Below are 23,617 nucleotides of genomic sequence, written 5' to 3' on the forward strand. Positions count from 1 at the left end.
ATGTAGGCATGACAATCAAATCACTACTAAGAGGTCTCCACCCGATGCATTCTGCAATTCTACACAGTCTGTTGTTGGTTTGTGTTTCTGTTCCGCAGTTCTTCTGTTTCGGCGTCGAACCCCAACCCCCATCCGCCATCCGCCAAGCGATAAGTGCAAGAGTGTACACATATATGTATATGAATGTATCGATAAATTGTATGCTGTCAATTTTGCAGGCACGCACAACATAACAAAGAGAAAAATGCGGGGAGAGAGTGGATGAAATTGGCAAAAATATGTGCTAGCAAGAAAACAAATTAACGGAACATCGTCCTTCGTAAAGGCTTTTGAATACCCTTTCACAGCACATGATTGCTCAAATGTATGATGATTTTACGACAGTATTACAGGACAACATCCTTTATAAGAAACATAGAAGAAGTTCCCAAAGAAGCTCCTATGATAATCCATTCCGTGCTGAATATATTCAGGGTTCCAGCTCCACTGTTTGAGCTGGTTCCAAAATGTCAAGAATGGGACATGCCTTTGGCTACGGAGAAATTTCAGTCGACCCTCTGGTGCAAGGGTATTACAAAACATTCGGGAGAATCACTTTCGGAAGGGGCCTGGTGGCCAGTGGTGATGGTAGTGGTGGTGTTGGTGGTGCTGCTGTTGGTGGCACAGCCAGACGGAAGGATGGGGAAGTGGTGAATGGCAAATGGCGAATGGAGGAGGAAGTGGAAGTGCGGAAAAACAAGCGAACTCGAATGCCAAATGTAAATAAATTGAAACGCATGCAAGCATTATCCATTTGGTTTGGTCGCTACGTGACACTGACAATTGCATTTCGATTCGATTGTATTGTATATACCGTTACAACAGATGCTACAGAGTTGCATTCGCATTCGAACTCGGTTCTTGGGGTACAGTGTTTGGTGTTTGTTGTTTGGTGTTGTGTGTGTGTGTGTGTGTGGGGGGGGCGACTACGAGTGCATGTAATATCTGAATCATGTATGAAACAAGCAAAAAATATTTGGGGGATTCACTCGTGTACTGTTTGTGTGTGGTTGTGTTGCAAGCTGGGGCTGTGCTCAAGTCCCCCAAATCCCCTTCCTCCCTTACCCCACAATGGGAGTTAATATTTCACTGATTCGATTCGAAAAGTTCAACGTTCAACGAATAGTTCTTGCTTCAACTTTAAACTTTAAACTTTAAACACATTTTTGTACAGTAAAAAACTTGTGAAAGAGATTTGAGTTTGGAGTTTGAGTTTTGGAGTTTGGAGTTTGTTTTGAGTTGTTTTTTGTTTGGAGAAGACATTACGCAATGCTTAGCACATACATTTATGTACATACATACATCGATATTAAATACATACGTATAATAATTATGTCAAAGTATTAGTGGCAAACACATTGAATCAGAACGTTAAACGGAAATGGTATTCAGAGTAACTCAAAAACGGAGAACAGATAATGGATAACGGATAACGGATTACGGATAACGTTTAATAGGAAAAAGAAAACGGAAAAACTTAGAAAACGTAACACCGAAAACCGAAAACCAATCAACCATTAAGATCACAAATTAAAACGAAAGTTCAACTCAAAAATTGAGATACAATCCAAAATAAAATACAAAATAACATAAAAGAAATCAAATTCAAATTCAGAACAAGTAAATATATATCATATCATGTATAAAGTATATATATATTTGGTTTTTATATGTATATGTATAGAAAGACAGAATATGACCATTACCTTTCGCATTGACGTAGCGTCCACGAAGCGATGATCCACAGGGAGACCATGAAGACCAATAGAACCGTTCCCGGGCATATTGTCATTAGAGTTTTTAAAACGAATCTACAAGAGTCGAAGGATCATCAAAAAAGAGTTTATATTAAATTGCATTGATATATTTGTTATGATTGCCCAACTCGCTTTCTCGTGAGATTTAAAGACACTGCGAGATCCAGTCGTTTATTGTGATGGACAGACAGGCAGATGGGCAGATATACCCATCCATAGACCAAAGTAAAGGCAGACAGACAGAAAGACGGACAGACAGACGGACAGACAGGGCAGAGCTAGAGACCTAATTTCAAAACAGACAAAGCCGTAAAGATGGATGGACAGCTAGACCCCAGAGCACACACACAGAGATATGTGTGGACAGCCAGAGCAAGGGGCAGCCAGATAAATGAACAGGTGGATGGAACTGTCGGACGGATGGACGGATGGACGGACACACACACACAATGAAGGTCAGACGAACAAACGGACGGAAAGGTTAACAGACAGTTGGATGGACGGAGGCTGGAGATAATTGAACAGACAAATAGAATACCAGCTGAGAGACAGGTGCTCAACGAGTTAGAAAGCAAGCGGACATGGAGTATAGTTTTAGATAAATAAGTGCTCGTATCCTTGTATATTGTTGTACGGATATTGATCATTTTCTGTGACTATTGGCTACGACTGATGGTGTCTAAGGAACGTCTAACGAAGGGTAACTTTCGAGAAACTACATATAATGAAATGGTTAATCTTCCTTTGGCCCAGATATTTGATTCCGCAGTGTTACAGCCATTTTGTTTACCTTTTTTATTGGGTTCTCATCCCTACTTTACAGTATTTTCCATTAGCGACCTGCGAGTATATACTCCACGAGGTCGATTGAATAATTGAATAGACTTATGTATGTATGTATGTACATTGTACATACAAACGTGCAGGGGTGGATGGGTTGGATGGGGTTGTGGCATACCTTGTGTTAAAGTTAATCCTATTGAGAGCGCCGATGCTCCGTGATGATGCGTCTGTGAATAGCTTTGAATGCAGCAGCATTACGCGGCATATTAAATATAATCGAAGGAACATAGGTAATGATAAAGCTACGTCATATGGCACCATTTCGGTGCCAATTGTTTTATTCTTATTGGCCAATTTCGTCGTCCACTGGAAATAGTATTCGCCAGGAATTGGATGTATAGCGCATATAAAAAGTTCTAACCCTATTTGACTAATTCGTTGCCATGTCATTGCGATCCTCCAATCGTCGGCGCAGTTATCTATCATGAATAACTGAGACCGATGGCAATTTCATTCGCGATTCATTTGCGATTTGATTTGATTCGATTCGATTCGATTGGGTTTTGTATGTAATTCAATTAGATTTGAGTGCATTTTGGATTGCATTTCGTATCGCATATATAGTCATTATTATCATCGTGTGTGCCGAAACGAACCGAAGGCAAAAAGTACAGATATGTAGAGAAACAAGAAGGACGAGAAAGAAAAGAGAACAAGTATATGATTTATTAATTATAATTGGATATTTATTGATTGGGTTCGATAGTTTTTTTGCGACTAAACAAAATGAATTACACTCAAATATACGAGCATGAATTATTTGACAAGTACAACGTCCATGAGGTGTGTGTGTGTTGAGTGGTGGGTGTGTGGTGCATCTGAGTGGGTGTGTGTGTGTGGGTCAATGGTAGTTGTCGTGGTGGTGGTGGTGGTGGTGTTACTGGTGCAGTTGTGGTTGTACGTAGCTGGGAAGCAAAACCCTGAGTCAAGTTCAAGTTTTGTAAGCGGTTATAAGAAGCTTCTCCGAAATTCCGTAATTCCGTGATTCCATGTCTCTCATGTGTGCGGCATATCCAGGCATTGCTTTTATCCATATTTTTGTGTATCTAGTAGTTGTGTGTGTGTGTGTGTGGGGGGTAAATGTGTGTGTCTATGTGTAAGATGCAAGTACTTACTAGAAAGCAGCGTGCGTGTTCACGTGTAATTAGCACATTTCACTCGATATCATTCTTGATTTTCTCTTTATTTATTTATTTTGTTTTTTTTTCTTTTTCTTTTTCTTTTCTGTTTTACCTTTTCATTACGATTTCGCTTTCGATTTCGATTTGGATTTGCTTTCGTATGTTTCTGTTTTGATTTTCGCTATCAAATCAAATTGGTATCGGAAACCAATCATTTCCTAAAGACTCAACACAAGGGGCCGCTACCAAGGGCAAGGGCCAGGGCCAGGGACGCTTTCTGATTGCCATGTACGAGTACGAGTACTCCTTCAAGGACTCACTCTCATTATAGGTAAGTATTCGAGACACGAGCAGGAGCAGTGCAGTTGGGACAACACAGAGCTCAATTACACAGCTATACAATATATACATATATATAGATATATATATATATATATGTACGTACGTATGTATGAACGAGTATAGTAGATTAAAATCGAATGTACAACATCTAGGTCTATCAGTGGCACAACAGTCAGTGCATTTTGATTTTGAGTTCGAGTTATAATTGGTGTGTGGTTATTGTATTCTGATTGCATATGAAGCATTCGCAAGTTAAGCCGACTGATTGGATACGCGCATACTCAGATACTCGGATACTCGGACACACGGCAATTGATAGAATTGAATCGAATCGATAGTCGAGTTCACGGTCATCGCCCATCGATCTGCTGCTATCTTAGAGCTCCACTAGGTCTAAACAACACTTCAACACGGCAAAATAGTCACAAAGTCCTGTGTTGAATTCTTCTTCCAAGCTTCTCAAACTTTTGGGTGATGAATGGAATTGGGGATTGATGCTTGATAGATACACATATCGATTGGATTGGATTGATTGCAAAATTCAGTATCGTATCGACTTAGCAATGGGAATGCTCATATGTATGTATGTATGTGTGTTGTATGCTGCTATGTTGATATGTTGTATGCATTGTGGGATTATGTATGCAAACCGATTGGTTAAACAGAAAACAGGAACTAGAAACACATTAAACAGAATCAACTTTTATATTTTGAAATCCGCGAAAGACAGACTCTAGAGAGGATAATTTTACGATATAGAACACATATTTTTGCATGAAAAAACCTAACAAAAACTAAATTTATAAATTCATTCTAGACGGATGCAGAAATAAAAATGCGTTCGATAATTGCTGCATAAATAATGAGTATTTGAAATGTTCAAATTATATAGAAAGAGTCCCTGCCTAAGGCTAACCAATCGGCCTGCATGTGTGCAGCACTCTGGGGCTTCACACAATGCCAACGGGAGAGGTTGTTGCGAGAGACGGTGGTTCGGTGGTTGAGTGAGTTTCAGGGGTGCAATTTAAGCCACAATTTGTTCATATCAGCCAAGCAGTTGCCTTGAACAGCGTGTTTGTTGTATTATCTGTATCTGTATCTGTATCTGTTTCGGTAGCTGTATCTGTATCTGTAGCTGTTGTGGCTTATAGTATTTGACGGGGAAACGTAACATAAAAATTGAAATCAAAAATTGAGTAGAGTCTTGAGTAAGTATTTTATATACACTGTACACTGTACACTATACAAACGATTTTTTGTTACGCGATTTCAACTAAACATCGATTTTGCAGCCGCTTGCTTTTGTCTTCCGTTTGGCACTACTCGTACGTACACGTACACGTCCACAGAGAGATACATATGCATACATATATACAGATAGATATACATATATACGAGTACGTCTGCTCTAAGTACGATCTATGGTTTTTGTTGCTACTCTAGGCATATGTTCTGTTGGTTTTTGGTATTTGGTTGCTTCCGTATATGGTACATTACACTATGCATGGTAATTGTTTTTATTTTGGTATTTTTTTGGTATTTTGTTTGTTTGGATTTACTCACAAATATTGAAGTATGTATGGTAGATATTATAATAAGTATTACTTACTGAATTCTGCAAAGCATAATGGAAGGTAATTACATATTAAATTTTTACTTGTAAACATCAACATTAATTTTTTAAGGGGGGTTTATATATATAAACATTTAATCGGAGTTATATATTTTTGTAGAGAGAGAGAACAAATTGTGTGAAGAATACGAATTATGAGATTGGGCGGGGGGGGTTTCTTGTTTTTTTTTTATATATAAATTGAGGGTATATATATATTAACTGATTGACTGACTGGTTGGTTGGTTGGTTGGTTGGTTGGTTGACTGATTGACTGACAAACTGATCGTTGATCGATGATTGAACAATTGATTCGAATGACCTGACTTTTGATTGATTGAATCATGGACATGGAAATGGTTGGATGCGTTGTGAGAGTTGTTGAGGTTGTTGTTGTTGAGTTTTGTTGGTTTTCTGTTTTTGTTTTGATTTTGCTGATTCGATTTCGATTCGATTGCGAGATTGATTTTCGGACTACCGATAGCGATATGCATGTGTAGATATCGATATCGACATCAATTACCAATCCAATTCGATAACTGAACACAGGACTTTGCCCCCACAGAGAGTCACAGTTATTCCGATTTTATTTATAATTTTCCATTTTTTCATGTTTTATTTTCACATTTTTTAGAATTCGATTCCAACACAAGCTAACAAATGCTTAGAGGGTTATCTTCTTCCACTTCTCTTCGGCTCTCATTGAGATCTCATTGAGTCTTTATCGGTAGTACTGTATGTATGCTAGTAGATAATAATTGTTGTAGTTGTAGTAAGTATATAAGTATATATATATATATATTTATGTTTCGGTTCATGTTCAGAGATAGTCAATAGAGTTACGTACTAGCCAAATTTGTATATGCTCCCATGCTTTCTACGAAAAATTTCAACTAGGTTCCAACAAGGAAGAACAAAGAATTCCCATACCGATTTCTACAATATTCATGTGAGATTTCATTCAGATTGAGGAAAAATCGGTAGGGGAATTATAAATATAATAATATATGCATATGTTGATAATTAACTCATGCTACGCTAAATATTTAATTGTTAACACATTTCTAGAATAAAATTTATTGGTTTTTGGTTTTTATTTGTTTTTTTTTGTTTTTGTTTTTTTTGCGGTTAGTTAGTTTTTGAACGAAACGAGAAAAATGTAACACAAAACCAATAAGTAATTAATTAATTAGAACAAGAGGAAGTAGAAGTGGAAATTGTTTATATTATGAGTATATATAGTATATATATATATAAATATATATATATATAGATATGATCATATATCATCATTGGTTATTATAGTTTTAAGACCAAAAATGAAACAAATTATGGTGCTGTACATGCAACTGGTACTGGAAGCGCATATTGGAGGTAAACGAGTACGAGAACGAACGATTTTTTGAATGGAATGCTGGAATATGCTGGGGCCAGAAGTTTTTTGTATCGATCGCAAAACGAAACGAATGAAATGGAACGCTATGTTAACGGAACGGAACGGACCATTTAATGACGGACAAAAATCGCGATCAAGTATCGATTTAATTAACGCTTTGGATTTTAGATCAGAGATATTTCTCAATTGAAGGAATCGTTCCCAAAAGCCCCTACTATAGATCGGACCACAGGAAAACATACGAGAGATTGAGTTTAAAATTTCATTCGACTTAGCTTGGAATTCGATTTCGCTGGTACTCGATAATCGATAGATTAAATATTAAAGATTAAAGCGCATGGGTGGACCAAAAAAGAAGAAGGAAATTGTGGAACTGTGGTGAAAAGAGTGGTGTGGTGGTTAAGGTGAGTTTTTTTTCTTTTTTTTTTTTGGGTGAATGAATAATGGTTAACTGTATGTACAATGTTTCTGCTTCCTGCGCGGATCTTCTGGTTTCTGGCGTTGGAATGGGGTACCGGTTGGGTGGTTGGTTGTTCGCTGAGCGAAACAGTGGAACGGGCGACAGGAAGGAGGTAAGGTGTGGGGATTCTCGAAAAACAAAAGGAAGTCCGAATATGATTGAAAAATGGCCAGCGAAATGATATAATGAAGCGAGAGATAAACGAAATTTTTTGGCGGGTGGGTTGAAGGAGGGGAATTGAAAGAAAGAGTGTAGGGTTGTAGGGGGGGGTGGTGAGAGGTTGAGAGGGGGTTGTGGACGGGTTGTGTGTGTGGAAGATGTTAAAAATGGGTAAACGGAAACGGAAACGCAGTTTTCTTTCTCACTCGTTCTTCTCACTCTTCTCTCAATCTCGCACTCGCACTCGCACTAGCGCTCTCTCTCACTCGCACTCCACTTCTCTTCTGGATGTTCTCTAACGGTACATGCATGCAGGAGTAAATATCTCTCTCTCGCTCTCGCCCATTCACTTGCCCAAAATATGCGGGAGGAGGGAAAGGTAACACACAAATGGGAAACGGGCAGCGGGCAACGGGAAACGGAAACGGAGGGAAACAGGGCGAAACGGAAATCAAAAACCAGAGACAAGAAAATGTTTGAAAACAGCAAACAAACAATCGAACAAACAAACAAACGAACGAACAGGCGAACAAACAAACGAAACCAAGATGAGATGGTGAGACAGTAGGAACGGGGAACATTGGAATGGAGCGGGGCTGGGGAACAGCATGGTATGGAGGCGGGCGGATTCCGGGTATCGGTTATACATATATAGAGATGACAGTGACAGTGAGAGCGAGAGTGACGGCACGGCAACGTTAAAAACAGTTAACGATGACGACGACCATCAGCAAGAACACATCAAATAACATCTGGAAAAGATAATACAATGTTTCACTCACTCTCACCTGCACTTCCAAAGCATGGTAAGCTACTATAAGTCCTAAAAGAATCACAGTCGAAACAGATATTAAGGTTTTTAACGCTGTCGAGTAGAACGATGCCTGCAAAGACAAACAAACAAATAAAAACAAAATCAAATTATATATTTGTGATATTTTGTGGTGGGATGATCATCGGACAGTATCTGGTTGCTATTTACCTTTGTGTAGACACCGGCACTGCTCAGCTCGTTCTCAATCACCATCACGATGATGCCGAACATGCCCATCACCAGGGCATAGTCACTGATGCGCTTGCGCTTCTCAAAGAGGGCTTTCCTCTTGCCCAGGCGATAGCCCACATTGGGTTTGTGTTTGGCCGAGTTTGTTGATGGCTTCCTGGACGTATTGCCGCCAGTAAGAGCACGTTCTTCCATATACCTAAGAATGGAAATCGGGTGGGAAAAGTGCCATGAGTTCTGGGTTCCAGTCTCCAATATATAAGCGCACACTCGCCAACCCCCACTCCCATCCATTTATTCATTCATTCGACTATCAATAGATCGATTGCTAGGACTATTAGGGGACTATCCGTAAGGTGTTTCCACAAAGAACTAATGATATTCCGCCTTCCCTTTCGTCTATAGGTCTAGCGATTGATGGTTTTCTAGGGATACTTATAGGAAAGTGTTATGGATAGTCCATTCTACGACTACGTGAGTCCGTTGGCAGTCCATTGCTATCTGATTGCTTCTTGTATTCCAACACATTTCACTTTGTCTCATTTTGATTGCTTCCTCCTGTCTCCCCCTGGACACGAACGAAAATCAAAAGCACCACAAAGCCCATCTTCAATATTATTCCATTCGGTTCTACATCCTTTAATTGTTCCCTTGCCACTTTAGCCGCCTTTATCGTGTTCCATTTCTCCATTCCAATCGGTTGCCAAGGCTACGTCTTAGCATCCTAATGAATCCTTACATCTCGTACGCTGAATTGATGTTCGAGTGGCATTTGCATATGCCTGAACCCCACAGATCGCTGACTAATGCTTAAGTGGCTCGCTCCACGGACCACTTTGTTGGGAGATACTCGTATCCTTGTATATGGGAGGAGGAGGCGCTGTGACCGGATGACCGGCTAGAGGCCTGGAGGGGTGGGGGGCTAAGTCAACCCAACTCAATCGAAATGCGCACCGCTGGAACTCTGGTCTGCACCTCAATAAATCCTGAATGCTATCCTGAATGACAGATTTGTGTGTTTTCGCTGTGGCTGTGGCTGTGGCTCCGACTGTGGCTATGGCTATGGCTACCGCTGGGGCTCCGGCTCTGGCTCTTTTCTAAATGTGTCATATCAATTTGTATCTTATGGATACACTGACACACACGGGCACAGTGGCACACGTAAGCACATACTCGTAATCATACTCGTTCTCGTACATATGGATGAGCAAAAGATGGCCAATAAAAATTTTGCTGACAAATGAAAACGCACACACACACACAGATAAACAGAAGCACGGCGGCCAAGAGTATGAGATGGCACAGGGGTGGACAGTGGAGGCTGTCCTCGTTCTCGAATCCCATAGCCATTGCCATAGTCCGTAGTCGGCCTCCTGCTATCCATTCTCCCCTCTCCTGCCACCATTTGTCTCTCTATAAACTGCTGAACTGTGCCAAATTGCCAACGTGATTGCTTGGGAAAATATCTTTCCGTCCACGACATTCATAGAGATTTATGGGAAACAGTGGACGTCGGACGCCGGACGCCGGAACAGTGGGGGGATTCGTAAGAGAAATTGACTTTAGAGTGTTCAAAATTGAAACGGAATTCTCCTGCTAAAACTTCTCCCTTCCTGTCCGCTTTTTCTTTTTAATAACCTTGCCAAGGGGATTATTATTATTATTATTATCTCTCCCGGAAGCCAACGTTTCCTCGAGACCCTACCAAAGTACTTATTGACTTGGAAAAGTATACACAAGCGAAGGCCTATACCAACGTGTGTGTAACAGACGAGTAGCTGCAGCGAGTAATCAGTGTTCGGATAATGTACACGACCTTTGAGGGTACAGCGACACGGTACATGATCGATCGAAACGAGTTCGAATCACGTTCAAGACAGAATATATGGAAAGCGTAAGGATATGTAAGATTCGTGTGTGTATTTTTCATATACCCTTTTATGCTGTGTCCGTATCGGTACTTATAGCTCCAATGGAAAATATTTTGAGTTTTAATCCGTTGAGGGTCAAGCATTCAGTAGCATTTCGCTTTATCTGTTTGGGAGATTCGGCGTTTTTTGTTTCGGTCTGCATGGAGGTCTGCATGAATGTATTCATCATAATCCCCCTGTACTTTTCAAAATGAATGCGAATGAAAGAATGAATGTGTGGGCTCATTCAGCTTGTAGCCATGCAGACCTCTAGCGTCGATCTAGCGTTCGTCGAGGATTGTGGATGGTGGATGGGTTGGGTTTTTGATTATGAGTGCAGGCTTATAGGTGTATACATACTCTAGGTACTCTAGGATCTGCGATGGGGTTTCTGGATCGGGCTATACATACATTTCATACCTAGGGTAGTCTGAGTGGATACCCACTAGTGCCTCGGCCGCTTCTTCGTTGCATCCAGATGAGATCTGTTCCCGGTTCGCAATGGAAGGTGTTTTCATCGAGCCAGGAATTGAGAGTGTCGACGCCGGTTTGCGGAGCTAAAAAATTGATTCAATTTAATTATAATTAAGCTCATAATATCTGAATAATACTATAAATATGATTTGTGTGTTGCTTTCTGGGTATCTGGTAATCTGTGGGTGCGACTAGCATCGGTGTGAAAGATCTACATAGATGGCAAATTATATAGACACATAAATATATACAAATAGTATACATTACCATTGTGGACTAGATATTTTGTGCACTACAGAATGTGGGATACTTTAAGAAGAACTCTTCTCTCAAGCTTAAACGCAAATCCAATAAAGGATTACCTTTGAGGGTATAAGAAGTTTCACAAGAAGTTTATTTTCCCCCCATCTTCTCGAATACCTTTTCCCGCTTTTCCTTTTCCTTTCCCTTTCCCTCAATTTTCCAGTTGAATTACAAAATTTCACTTATGAATATCTTCCATTTGGTGGTGCCCATTTCCCTGCTGTGTTTTTCCGCATTCTTTCAACCGAATGACGACATCTCCCTCTCGCTCTCACTCCTTCTCTGTGCTTCTGTGTGTGGACTTTCTCTGGTTTCATCTTGATTCTTGGTTTTGGGTGTAAATCCAATTATTTTGGTCTAACCAAAACAGCGAAAAAAAAATTCAAGGAACAAAAATGGTAAACGAAACAGAAAATAACAGCAAAATCCACTATGCATCTGTCTTTGCCGCTCTCTCACTCTATCTCCATCTCTTTCTCAAGTGAAAAAAGGAAGAATTTTTGCGTGAAAATAAAACTAGAGTCCCACTACCACAGCCCTCTTTATCTATGATGGCAGGCCAAAGTAAAAGCTAAATAAAATCAGTGAAAAAAGAAAGGGAGAGACGGAAAGCCAGTGAAAGGGTGCGAGAGAGAAGGAAAGACATGGAACTGCGTGTGTGTACAATTTTGGTCTTCATATTTAAATGAAAACTAAAAGATAAGTAATCCCCTTTTCCACTTTTCCCCACTTTTGCCTTCCAATATGGGTGCGGTTTTGCATAAGCTGTAGGAATGGGCGCCAAGAGAGAACGAGAGAGAGGGACAGAGAGACAGAGGGAGGGTGAAAGTAGTAAAAGTCGTAAACTAGAGAGAAGACAGACATAGAGACTGCCTAAAATTCCGCTTGGAAATACCATTTTTTTTGCTTTCCTTACTTTTTCATTGCTTTTCATACGCGTCCCCTCCCAGGACTCGTCCTCGCAGCACTGCCCCAACTAGGACTCGTTGCTAAATCCAAATATTTGTTTATAAAGAGCAGCTCAATCCTCCAGCTCCACCGCCACCCCCTTTCGGCACATCCTAGGAGCAGCAGCACCGACTACTACGTGACTGGGCGCCAGAGCAGGGGCTTAACTTTTTTTTCCTTCACTTTGGCTGGGGTTCCCCGCCCGTCACGATACCCATCTTCTGTCGCTGGTGTTTTTGTATTTTAATTTTCATTGTTGTTCTTCCAGCAATTTCTCTATTTTGTTTTTTACAAATTAAACTTTATTTCTCATTTAGTTGCGGGAGCAAATTTACTTTGGCTGCTGCTGGAAGGGCAGTGCACTTCAAGAGAAAGATACACAAATGGAAATACTTCGGGTAAGCCCACACTTTGCCGCAAAGCCACACTGGGAGAGGAAGGGATTCTGCGATAGGGTAGACGAGATATTTCTCTAAGATTATGCCACAGAATGATGTTGTTTCAGATGGTGGAAGGTAGGTAGCCCCCGCTTCAGAAATGGACACTATGAGTGTCCCGACTTGGATTATAACATCAATTTCTATATTTCTCCAAGTGTACAGACTCACACATGTGTATCTTTCTGTTCATTTGCAAGTGCAGATTGTGTTGTCTGTCTCTCAACGAATGTCTCCCTCTCTGATTCTGTCTCGAAGGGGAAGCCATAATCAGTTTTGGCTTTCGCTGTTTGTCAGTTGACATTTCCTTGGGCCACCGTTGGCCTGTGCCACTCCCCTGTAATGAATGCTTTCCTCCAGCATTTCTCTGTGTGTCTGTCTCTCTATTTGTCCCTCTCTGTGTCTGTGTCTGTATCTGTATGCGTGTGTGGTGTCTCTCTGTGTGGGTGAATTGGTTTATGCTAAGTAGATTTGCTTGAACGTGACTCCTGCTCTGCTCCGCTCCGCTCCTCCATTTCTCTGCTCCTGTCTGTAGTTTGTAACTGTTTGTAAGCCCGATGAGTGGGGATGATGCTGATGCCGACTGACGACTTGACAGGGGATTTCCGGCGGTTTGTTAGCTCAACACCGAAGCGATCATGTGCATAAATTGACAAATTCATTAAGCTTCGGGAGCGGTTGAGGGGGGGATAAGTGTGGATAAGCCTTCCCTTGGGTGCATTTCCCCAACCATTTCACAGCCATTGAAATGCAATCACACACATGGAATAAAAACACGAAATGATGAGAGCTCCCAAAAGCATAGCACACTTTTTGGGGCAAACAGATTTAGAGATTAGGCAAAATATTCCTTTAAAGTCGCCTAAGGAGTCGCTGAAACAGTGTCTTAAATGATTTGAATCAGAGTATTTTGGTGGCCAAAACATAAATTTGGCTTCATTAAAATGTATTTTTCAGGTTGAGAGATACAAAAGAAAACATGGATGCAGAGATAGAAGGAGATAAGGAGTCTCCGGAAGTACTGAAAGCGAAAAGAAAAACTTATACCCCTTCAAATGTTATCAATAATCATTAGGAAAAAGTACTGCTGAGTTACGCTGGGAGAGAGAATCTCAAGGGACACAAAAACAAGCAATAAAGCGTAGAGTCGCCGACAAAATGGGAGCATCCTTGTGGTGGAGTTTTGTTACTTATTTCTTATTGATTTGCAATCAAAAAAAAAATGAGTGAAAACATTATCTAAGAGCCCGCGACGCAGAAAAAACAAGCAGAAATGATGAGAAGCAAAAAATTATAGCATACTTTTCAGGGCCACAAATCAGTGAAAAAGCGAAAGAGCCAGAAGGATAAAGAGAGCGAGAGAGAATCGAGGGGGGAGCTCAAGAGGGAGTCCCAATTGTTTGTTATTGTTTGCTCGTTGCGTGGCCTTTCATTCTCCCCTGCTCTCACCATTCCCCCGGAGTCCACACACGCACAATTTTTGGGGCCACACGCAACGCCGGAAACTGAGGAGTGGAAGCGAAGGGTAGGGAGTGTGCGGGTCGGGCTGGCGGTTTGGGGGCGAACACACGAGACCAACGTCAACAGCAACATCAACGCCTACTTGTCAGCAGTAAAGGGTGTGGAGTGTGGGTGTGTGCCAGTGAAGTGGGTTGATGGGGCGGCATGCCCCCAGAGAGAAAGGGAGGGAGAGACAGAGGGGGTTGGGAAGTGGGAGGGGAGGTCCGTCCTGTCTACATATGCAAAAAGGAAAATCTATTTTTCGGCAGATGCGTGTCGGCTGTGTCGGCTGTGTTGGCGGCGGTCTGTGTCTGTGCCGTGGGCCATGTGGCTGCATGCCACAATGGAGCGGCAGACCGAGGCGAAACGAAACAAAACAAATTGCGCATATTTCTAGGACATCTAATGTCAATGATGCTAATTGGATTTCTTAATTAAGTTGGAGGGCGGCACAAGCGGCACAGTTACAAAAAACGACAGAAAAAAGAAGAGCGGAGAGCAAAATGGGAGTCGGAGTGGGTGTGGGAGAAAACGGAGGCACTTGCCAGAAGATTAACTGAAATCGTTTTTGGCTTTTAGGATACTTTTCCCCCATTTAAAAAACTCCAAAGCAAGAATTAATAATTTTCTTTTAATTAAAATTTCATCAAGGCTCACAAGAGTTCCACTTTCCCTCACTTTCTCTCCCCCCCCCCTTTCACTAAAAAGTTGAAGTATGTAAAACTCATGGAACTACATTCAAATACAACCGAAAGCATTTGATATATTACAGCTTTGTGGAACTTTAATTACAAGTTTTCCTAATAAATATTTTAATTTATAAAATACAAAAAAAAATTGGACGGAAATAATGTTTTGTGTGCAACAGAACAAATCTAAAAAGTATAATAGCTTGAACGGCAATCAAAAGGAAAGAAAATCCCTGAAAAGGCAAAACTTAGAAGGCAATAAATACCATCAACGCATTGAAGAGTGCTATAAATATGTGAATGCCGTCGATGTAACCCCAAGAAATGCAGTAAACATTTATCAAGAATTTTCATTCGCAAATCAATGATTTTCTTATAGGTCAATGAATATTGCAGGCATTTCCTAAGAAAGAAAAAACACGCCACAGAAATGTGGGGCAAATAAATTTTCTTATGAAGAAAATTACATGCAAAAGCTGCAAATGTGAAATGTAATCTATGGGTACTGACGTTTACAGTTAGGAGAATCCCATAAGGAGGATATGATTAACCAAAAGAGTACCCTCTTTAGCCAAGAAGGTTGCCCATATATCTGGAGAATCCTTCCTCTCGTTTTAAACTCTCAGAATAGGCATTTCAGACGAGAATTCAGTAGATTTCTTAAGGGTTTTTCCTCACCGTCAGTGGAACGATTTTCGATGCCATTAGGGGCTATTTGTGGGTGCATTTCCACCCATCACTTTATGACGAGGACTAGCATAAAATGTAATATTTTATGCATACAATATTCAGCCAACGAAAATATTTGTATGGTGTACAGAAAAACTATAATTGTCAAGTGTTTAAGGCTCACGTTTAACCCATGTAGTATGTACTTATTCAAATCCATACGACTTACACACGAACAGAGAAACTAGCAAAACCATGTGTGTGTGTATGTGTGCCACGCCCCAAAATTGTTTCTCACCTGCGTTCTCACCTTTAAACGAAAATTAACATACTCATTGCCCCCGTCCCGACGACAACGACACACACAGAGAGTTTTATGAGCTTCGCATCGACACGCATACTCCACTCACCAACACATAAACGTATAGAAAAATACACACGCAGATACATACACACACACACGCTCGCTCACCGATAAAGTGGTAAAGTGAAAGGAAATTGGTGGAAATTATCGAGTTTCCTATACAAAACGCGGCCAGCACGCAAAAACGAAGCAAATAATGAAACGAATCAAAAGAAGAAACACACAAAAACTAGACGACGGCAAAAGGAAACTTGGAAAATTGGTCTGAAATGGAAATGTGGGGGGAAACGAATGCGAGAAACGGAGTGGGGAGAAACGCCTAACGAAACCGATTAGGCACCGCCCCACCCCCCCAACTCGACAGGGCTGTACACATCCTGACAGGGTATCAGAGGAGTGTCCCCAATTTTGGGCTGGACTTGAAATACACCCACAAGCTACAAAAACTGTATACATATATGGAAAGGTCTCAGTGCTAGATAACATTTTTTAACATTTCTGATCAAAATTTCATTTAAGATAAACCGGAATACTGCAACCTGTATTTGTGCAATAAATCTCTAAAATGTACTAACATTTTATGATGATTGAAGTGGAATCGTCCATATAAGTATCTCCTTCGCATAGAATTGCTTGTGGCAAAAATTACGAGGACTTTGCAAGAAAGAAGCAATCATTTTCTAACCGATAAACCAACAAAGTGTCCGATAATGTACTGTGACATACTTTGAGGCAACTGTACCAAACTTCAATCAAAGATTATCCATGTGTATCAGATAGTCCATGATATCAATATGTTTTATTCGAAGTCCTACCGCCTTTTGTCATTGCACCTTCTTCTATTACAGTTTTGTTGCAGATTAAAGAGTATATAAAACTTCGGTTTCCGTCTTGCTTTGTTTTTTGTTTGGTTTTGGTTTCCTTTTCCGTTGTGTGGTTGCCTAATAAATTTAACGTAATTCACAATACATTAAGGTTACATTTGGTTTGCATCAACCCCATACACTCTCGTCACTCTCACTTCCACTCCCGCTCTCTCTCTTTCTAACTTTCTCTGTTACTTTCTCTTTATCCCTCTCTCTCTCTCTCTCTGCCTGTGCTTCTGTCGGTGGCTGTCTGCGCCTGCGACTGTTGTGTGTCGAGTGCAGGAAATATATAATGAAGTGTTCGCTTTGTTGGAGCTTAATTAGGCGGATAAGTAATATTTTTGCTTTTACCTCAAGAAAACCTACAACGAGCCCCCAGTTTTTCCCTCTTTTTTTCCATGTGTGTGTGTGTGTGTGTGTGTGTTAGGGAAGTCTGTGAAACTTTGGAATTACGCAATTAGTTCACCCTGAGTGCACAATTCGGTCACAAATTTACTAGTAGCTTCATCGTTAAGGGGTCTTGACAGGCGTTCGTCCTGCCTTTCATCACTAATCAAATCGGTTCCATTCTTTCGGTTTCGGTTTCGTTACTTTTCTTAGCGTTTCGTTATTTTCTTTGAATAAAAATGAGAGATCTGCTGGAAAAGATTGATTGCCGGAACAGGCCTAACACATCTATAACAAGCACCCCCTCCCCCTTCCAACCGCAAAACGTGTGGCACGTGGCATGGGTGGCCCATAGTGGATGTGGAATAGTGGTTTGGGACGTTTGGAGCGTGCCAAAGCGGCGCATTCATTTAATATAATAATGATAAGGCCCCCAATGACAGGGGGACATTCCTCAAGCAACCCTCCAGAGCCCAAAGTCGTATCTATGTGGCGGCTATATGGCCATAATGTCAATGGGCGGGGCGTGTCACACTGCCACACTGGGGGCAGACGATGCCAGCAGTAGTGCGGTGCGGTGCGGTGCCGCTGTTGAGGGCCGAGTGTTGAGGTGTTTGGTTGGGCTGCTTTGCATGTTGCAGGTTCTTATGATCGAAAATCAATATATATCTAACCCTATTGTAGCGTTAACCTCCGCGCCGTACAGACATTACAATACTCGTGCATTGCAAAAAGCCACAAGACGAGCGCCCAAGAAGGTGACTCAGTGGCTCAGTGGAGGGAAAGCGCACCAAAAAGAACAATTAGGAAAGATGTGCCCTGGTATTGCGACTACCGGAATACCCTCTAAGCTGATTCAAACGGTGGAAGTGATCTTAGAATCGTTTTGATAGTGCGCTTCTATTGAGAAAGTTGCATCTTACGTTTACACGTGACTGGCAATTTGCCATTCAATTGGCAAATATAGATATATCCCTTATGTACATATGTAAATATATTCCGATATAAAATCCAAAAACGTAAGAAGTTTTAAACCAATTTGAAACATTTTTGTAAATTGCAGTAGGAGCCGGACGCAACGAGAATAGTATTTTGTTTTCATTTCTTTAGTATTTAATTAATATTCTCGAATTTATTTCGGTATTTAGAGAATAATTTATTTTAATTGTAAGTATATTTAAGTATTTATTTTAGTATTTAATTAGCATTCTCGAATATTTTTTTTGTATTTAGAGAAGAATTTTATTTTAATTTTAATTATATTGAAGTATTTTGTATTTAAATTATTTTTTGTATTTTTATTTAATTAAATATATATTGTATATATATTCTTATATTGAATGATCTCTGTTTGTGTCAGCCGAAGACTCACATGGAAGGGATGTATCCTATCACTTATGGGATATTTGCACACGTGCCTTACGTTCGAGGAAAAGATATGACATTAGCTGTTATAGTGATCCGATCTTGGTGAATTTTAGTAAAAAGCTATATTTGCAAGCTACCAAAATGAGGTCCAATATTCCTCCAATTTGGAAAGTCACACGAAAACTATAAAACTACTGTAGGCGGCGCCTTCTGCATTCTGAATAAAATATACCCTCATCGAGGTCTGCGGAAGTATCAATAAACACAAACACCGAAATGATGAGTTAAAAATGAGTTTTCCAAATAATTTTCATGTTCTTGTTTTCTGTTGACGCTTTTGGGAATTGTTATACAGCACATATGTTCAACGTATTCAAAAGTATAACCACACAAGGAACCAAAGAGCCAAATGGCAAAAAGTCAAATATTTGCCATAGCAAAAGGTAAACAAAGGTGGCAACAAGGATCCAAAACAGAGAGAGAGAGAGAGAGAGAGGGGGTGGCGCCCCCAGGACTCCATCAAGAATTCGGGTTGTTGTTGGGGAGGTGGGTCCTAACCAAATAATTAATAAACAAACGATACCAAATAGACAGAGCCACAGGCAGCGGACGAATGGCGGATGGCCTTGACTCGAATGCTTGCCACCGGAGTTTTTGGATGAGCCACCACTGCCACCACGTGGCAGGTGCCCCCATTAAGGGTGCCCCCTCGTGAAGGTTAGACATCTAGTCGCAATGGCCTGTTAGGGTCGCATGCCTGCTCAATTAACCAGCGAGGAATACGAGAGTGGCAACAATCAGACAGACAGAGGGAGACACATACGTATACACAGCCGGCGGTGGCAGTTGCACAAAAAGAGGATTGGGAATGGGGACTATCTCTGACTATCCACCGAATTGAGCTAATGCCAGCGCGTAGCAATTAGGTTTAATTTCGAATGATTTGCTTCCGTAATAATGACAAACAACCAACGCGAGGTACGAGTGCATGAGGGGTAACAACATTCGATTTGATTCGAATCGAACTTTGATTTCCAGCTTGATTCTCCCGATTGTATCGAGTTTCTCTCGCTGTTTCTCGTTGCAGGGGCAATAGGAAATGGGACTCTCGTTACAGTACAAGACGTAACAGAATAGAGAACAGGACGTGGCAGAACAAAACAGAACAATGCGTCTGTCATGGCCACGTGCTTTGGGGAATTTCTGCAAATGCTGCTGCTTCCTTCCTTCCTTGCTTTGGACGCTTTTGGCTTTCTCTCTCTCTCTCATAACATTCTTTTTCCCTTTTCTTTTCCACAATGGCGAAGGTTTAGACTCTTTTTTATTTTCCCCACCCACACGCTTGTGCACTGAGCGAAAAATCTTAGTTTGGAGTCGAGTATGGGGTGCACAATGAAGATTTTAGCTCCATCTTCTACCAAAAGATTCTTTCTTTTGTGGTACATGTCTTGAAATATTATCGAATCTTCTGTGATCTATTCACAATCTATTCCCCTTTCAAAAAACTTTCTAAAAATGAAGAACAGTCGAATAGTCAACAGTGTTGTTCTGTCAGTGTTGTACACACTTGGGGAAAACGTGTGCGTTCATATGCATATGAGTGTGTCCCATAAGGTAAGGGATATCAAAAAACATTTAACAGCCAAAGGAGGGGGGAAATGGAGAGAAAGCCCTGGCATCCACATCCATTCCTCCTGTGGGGCACGTGTCCTGCCCCAACGATTTGTGTATGTGTCCTGGAAATGTAATCCCTTGAAGGAATTCCCTTCGAAAGAGAGTGAGAGAGAGAGAGACGATCCGGAACTTTCGTTCGAGGCTGATTTGTTTATGCGTGAGGGCCGCCATATCGCAAAACTTCTACCGAAATAGAAACTTAATATCCCACAAAAAAATCACAAAAACCTCTGCCACAAAGCGAATTTGTTAATTGAAAATTTCCTCCTCTGCACATACACACACAAACACCTTCCGACCTCCCTCCTTGCTTTGTTCACAATGAAATACAAAAATAAAGTAAAGACAAAGAGAAAGAGGAAGAAGCAAATATAAGCACAGAAGAGATAAACAAAGTTCTCCCTCGGACCAAATCCCCATCTCAAAAGCGAGTTTAAGGTCTTAAGGCGGGCCTGATTGAGCAACTTAATAATTCAGAATTATTCCGGGTGCCCCCGTCCCCGGCGCACACTGCTCACAAAACACAGAGGAGCCCAGAGGTACACACACCCCCACCATCGAGCACCATAGGAGATCTTTCTTCCTTTTCTGTTTGGGGATTTGCATCTTTAAAGCTGGAAAAATATTCATCTGGAGGGGCATTTCTCAATGCCCATCCCATGCGGCGTATGCGTTATATCTGCCGCTCCGCTCGGTGCGAACAAAATATCCGTATAAAGGCAACAACAGACAGATTTTCTGTGTGTCTGCCACGCCCACTCCTCTAATATAGCCTTCAACACAACAATATAAAGAAGGAATGTTAAGGGGGGGGTTAAGGGAGGCGGAGCAGGAAACTGAAAGTGGAATCTGTAAGTCGCACACATGACGTATACGCAATGTGCGACTCAGATTTTGTTTTATGTTTTTTCACCCGTTTCTTCTTTTGATGCCACTTTTTTCGTTTCTTCTTTTTTCACTCACTTTTACTGCCTTTTGGTTTGCTTTTCTCTCGTGATTCTCTGATTCGCCTTTTGGCTTTCTTCATCTTTCACTCTGCGTCTTCTTTTAGTTTCTTCTACTCTCACTCTAATTCTCCCCTTGCTTTCTGGTTTCCCTTCTTCATTACTCCTTTTTTGCTCTTTCTTGCTCTCTTTCTAAGCTTTCCTTTCTGAAGATTTCTTCCTTTCATTTGCTTCGCCTTAAGATTTCTTCTTTCACTTCTGTCCCATTCATCCTGCCCTTCTTTTTCTCGTTCTCGTTCTTGTTCTCTTCTCATTCTTTTGTTTTCTCTGCTTTCTTGTAGATTATTTTTTGTGGAGTTTTTCACGTTTCGCTGCTCATTTCTTTTCTGCTTTTTGTCGATGCTCTTATCTCGGCGTCTGCCTCGTGCCTGGTGCCTCGTGCTTCTTCTGTTTCATTCTTGTTTCTGTCGCTTGTTGTTACATCCAAAGCCTTACATAACGCAACACCCCACCAACACCCAGCACCGCCCAACCCCATCCCCATTCCCATCCCCACCCAGCACACTCCCAAAGCAAGCTCCCAAACCATTTTGCGGTTTATCAAACGAAGCGAAAGTTGCATAAGATTGCCAGAGTTTTTTTTCGACACACAACAAAAAAATGTGCTACACGTTTCGTTTCGTTTCTTTTCGCTTGGCCAAAAACTGTCAGCCGGCTAAAGGATAAGGCTAACGCAGGGACACACGAACGCAGTCCACAGGACGAAACACGGGACACCGACATGTGACAACTGTAAAAAGCCAGGACGGGGCCAGGACGAAAGCGGCGGAGGAATGGCTGAATGGAAGAGGCAGAGGAAATGTCAATCAACAAGCCGGAACTGAAACTTAATGCAACCGGCTTGGAATTTCTCACAAAAACAAGAGACAAACACAGAGCGAGAGCCAGCGAAAGAGAGATAGGTAGAAATGGCAGTGAAATGGCAGAGAAACATGAGAGACAGATTTGAACGCAAGAGAAGAAACAGTGCGGTGTGGTGTGGGTGTGTGGGTGACAATGGGACACATACAAAATGTGGCCATGTTCTGCCGGTTAAATGGTTTGACTTGAGGCTTGAGCTTTGGGCTTCAGGCTTGAGAGTCTCCAAGGGCTATTCCTAGGCCTCGACTCGACTCCTAATTCAAGCGGCCCCCAAACAACAGCCAAGGGGAGGGAGGCGGGAATTTGGCCGAATGTGTCGTAACTTGGGGGGCCGTGCTGGTGGAGGCGCCAGCGCCCCCAACTTGAGACAATGTCTAATTATATTATTATTATCTTTGTTACTTTTACTTTTCGTTGCTCACTTGCTGAAAGCTTAAGTCGGAATCCCCTTTCTCTCTCTCCCAGTGTGGCCTAGCCGTTATGGCTGGGTCTCTAATAAATTTCTCAGGGTCTAGATGCACATACTATGTGGAATAGGTATGTTTATTGGTTGGAATAATGACAGTACACATGAAGTACACGGTCCTTTTGCCCATCATGAAATATTCAAGCGGCAAGAAAAACTTCGAATCGCTCATTTAGCACAAAGTTTTCCTTCCTATATACATATATATGCGCCTCTATTATTCACGTGTGGAATAATCATAAATTTTTTCGCTTCCTCATCAACTTTTTCAAGCTTTTTCTCGATCAACATAAAGTGGGAGGCATCCCATAGGCGCACACACACACATACGTATTTTCATTCCATCAATCGAAAGGAACCCAAAGACAGCAAAATTTTAAACGATTTTTAAGTTTTTTCCAACTCTTTTCATGGTTTTGTTCCCCATTTTTCAGCTTTACTTTTCCCTATTTTTTGCTATCGGAAATTCACCTTTTGTTCCCTATTATGTGAGAAAACTCATAATCATTTAATTGATATTAAAAAGTATCAAGAAAAATCGTATAAAGATATGAATTTTTCACGATTTTATTTCAAGTTCTTAAAAATGGTATAGGGGAGGGAGGATCTTGTAAGATGATTTATTTCAAGAGCTACATATTGAGGTATTAATAGATTTAAGAAAAGAAACTAAAAATATTCATTTGAGCTGAATCTATGGGGCTTTAAGTTAATAATAGAATAAAATATTAATCATGGCAACAATGTTGTCTTCCCTTTATCCCAATGGATTCTCTCTCTATTGGTCACTTGACGGACAGATCCCTGACAGATACTCTCAGTACTATATCTGGGGATAAACATATTTCCCTCATCAGAAAGGTCAGAGTTCGTGAGATACTATTTTGGGACAGCTTTATTCCCAAATAACTTGAACCTTCATCTGAAAACGTAAACTATGGAGTATCTATGCTCCCTTTTGAAGG

General features: G+C 41.1%; 1 protein-coding gene across 24 annotated transcripts in view; it reads right to left on the reverse strand.

Moving 5' to 3' along the window:
- Positions 1-23,617, reverse strand: part of SK (small conductance calcium-activated potassium channel) — a 69,626-nt gene that overhangs the window by 17,947 nt on the left and 28,062 nt on the right. For 12 of the 24 annotated variants that reach the window (XR_004469794.1, XM_033381846.1, XM_033381845.1 and 9 more), the window contains 5 exons: positions 11,054-11,199; positions 8,712-8,931; positions 8,512-8,613; positions 2,755-3,071; positions 1,746-1,850 (listed from right to left, as the gene is read on the reverse strand). Coding sequence is in view for 23 of the 24 variants with exons in the window: in XM_033381846.1 (XP_033237737.1) it covers positions 1,746-1,850; positions 2,755-3,071; positions 8,512-8,613; positions 8,712-8,931; positions 11,054-11,199 (890 nt within the window). In the remaining variant the exon portion in view is untranslated. Of the gene's footprint in view, positions 1-1,745; positions 1,851-2,754; positions 3,072-5,711; positions 5,718-8,511; positions 8,614-8,711; positions 8,932-11,053; positions 11,200-23,617 lie in introns of all 24 variants that reach the window. The other 12 variants (XM_033381847.1, XM_033381848.1, XM_033381853.1 and 9 more) reach the window with 4 other exon arrangements.

This window comes from Drosophila pseudoobscura, chromosome X (assembly GCF_009870125.1).
Source record: "Drosophila pseudoobscura strain MV-25-SWS-2005 chromosome X, UCI_Dpse_MV25, whole genome shotgun sequence".
In the NCBI taxonomy this organism is placed as follows: domain Eukaryota; kingdom Metazoa; phylum Arthropoda; class Insecta; order Diptera; family Drosophilidae; genus Drosophila; species Drosophila pseudoobscura.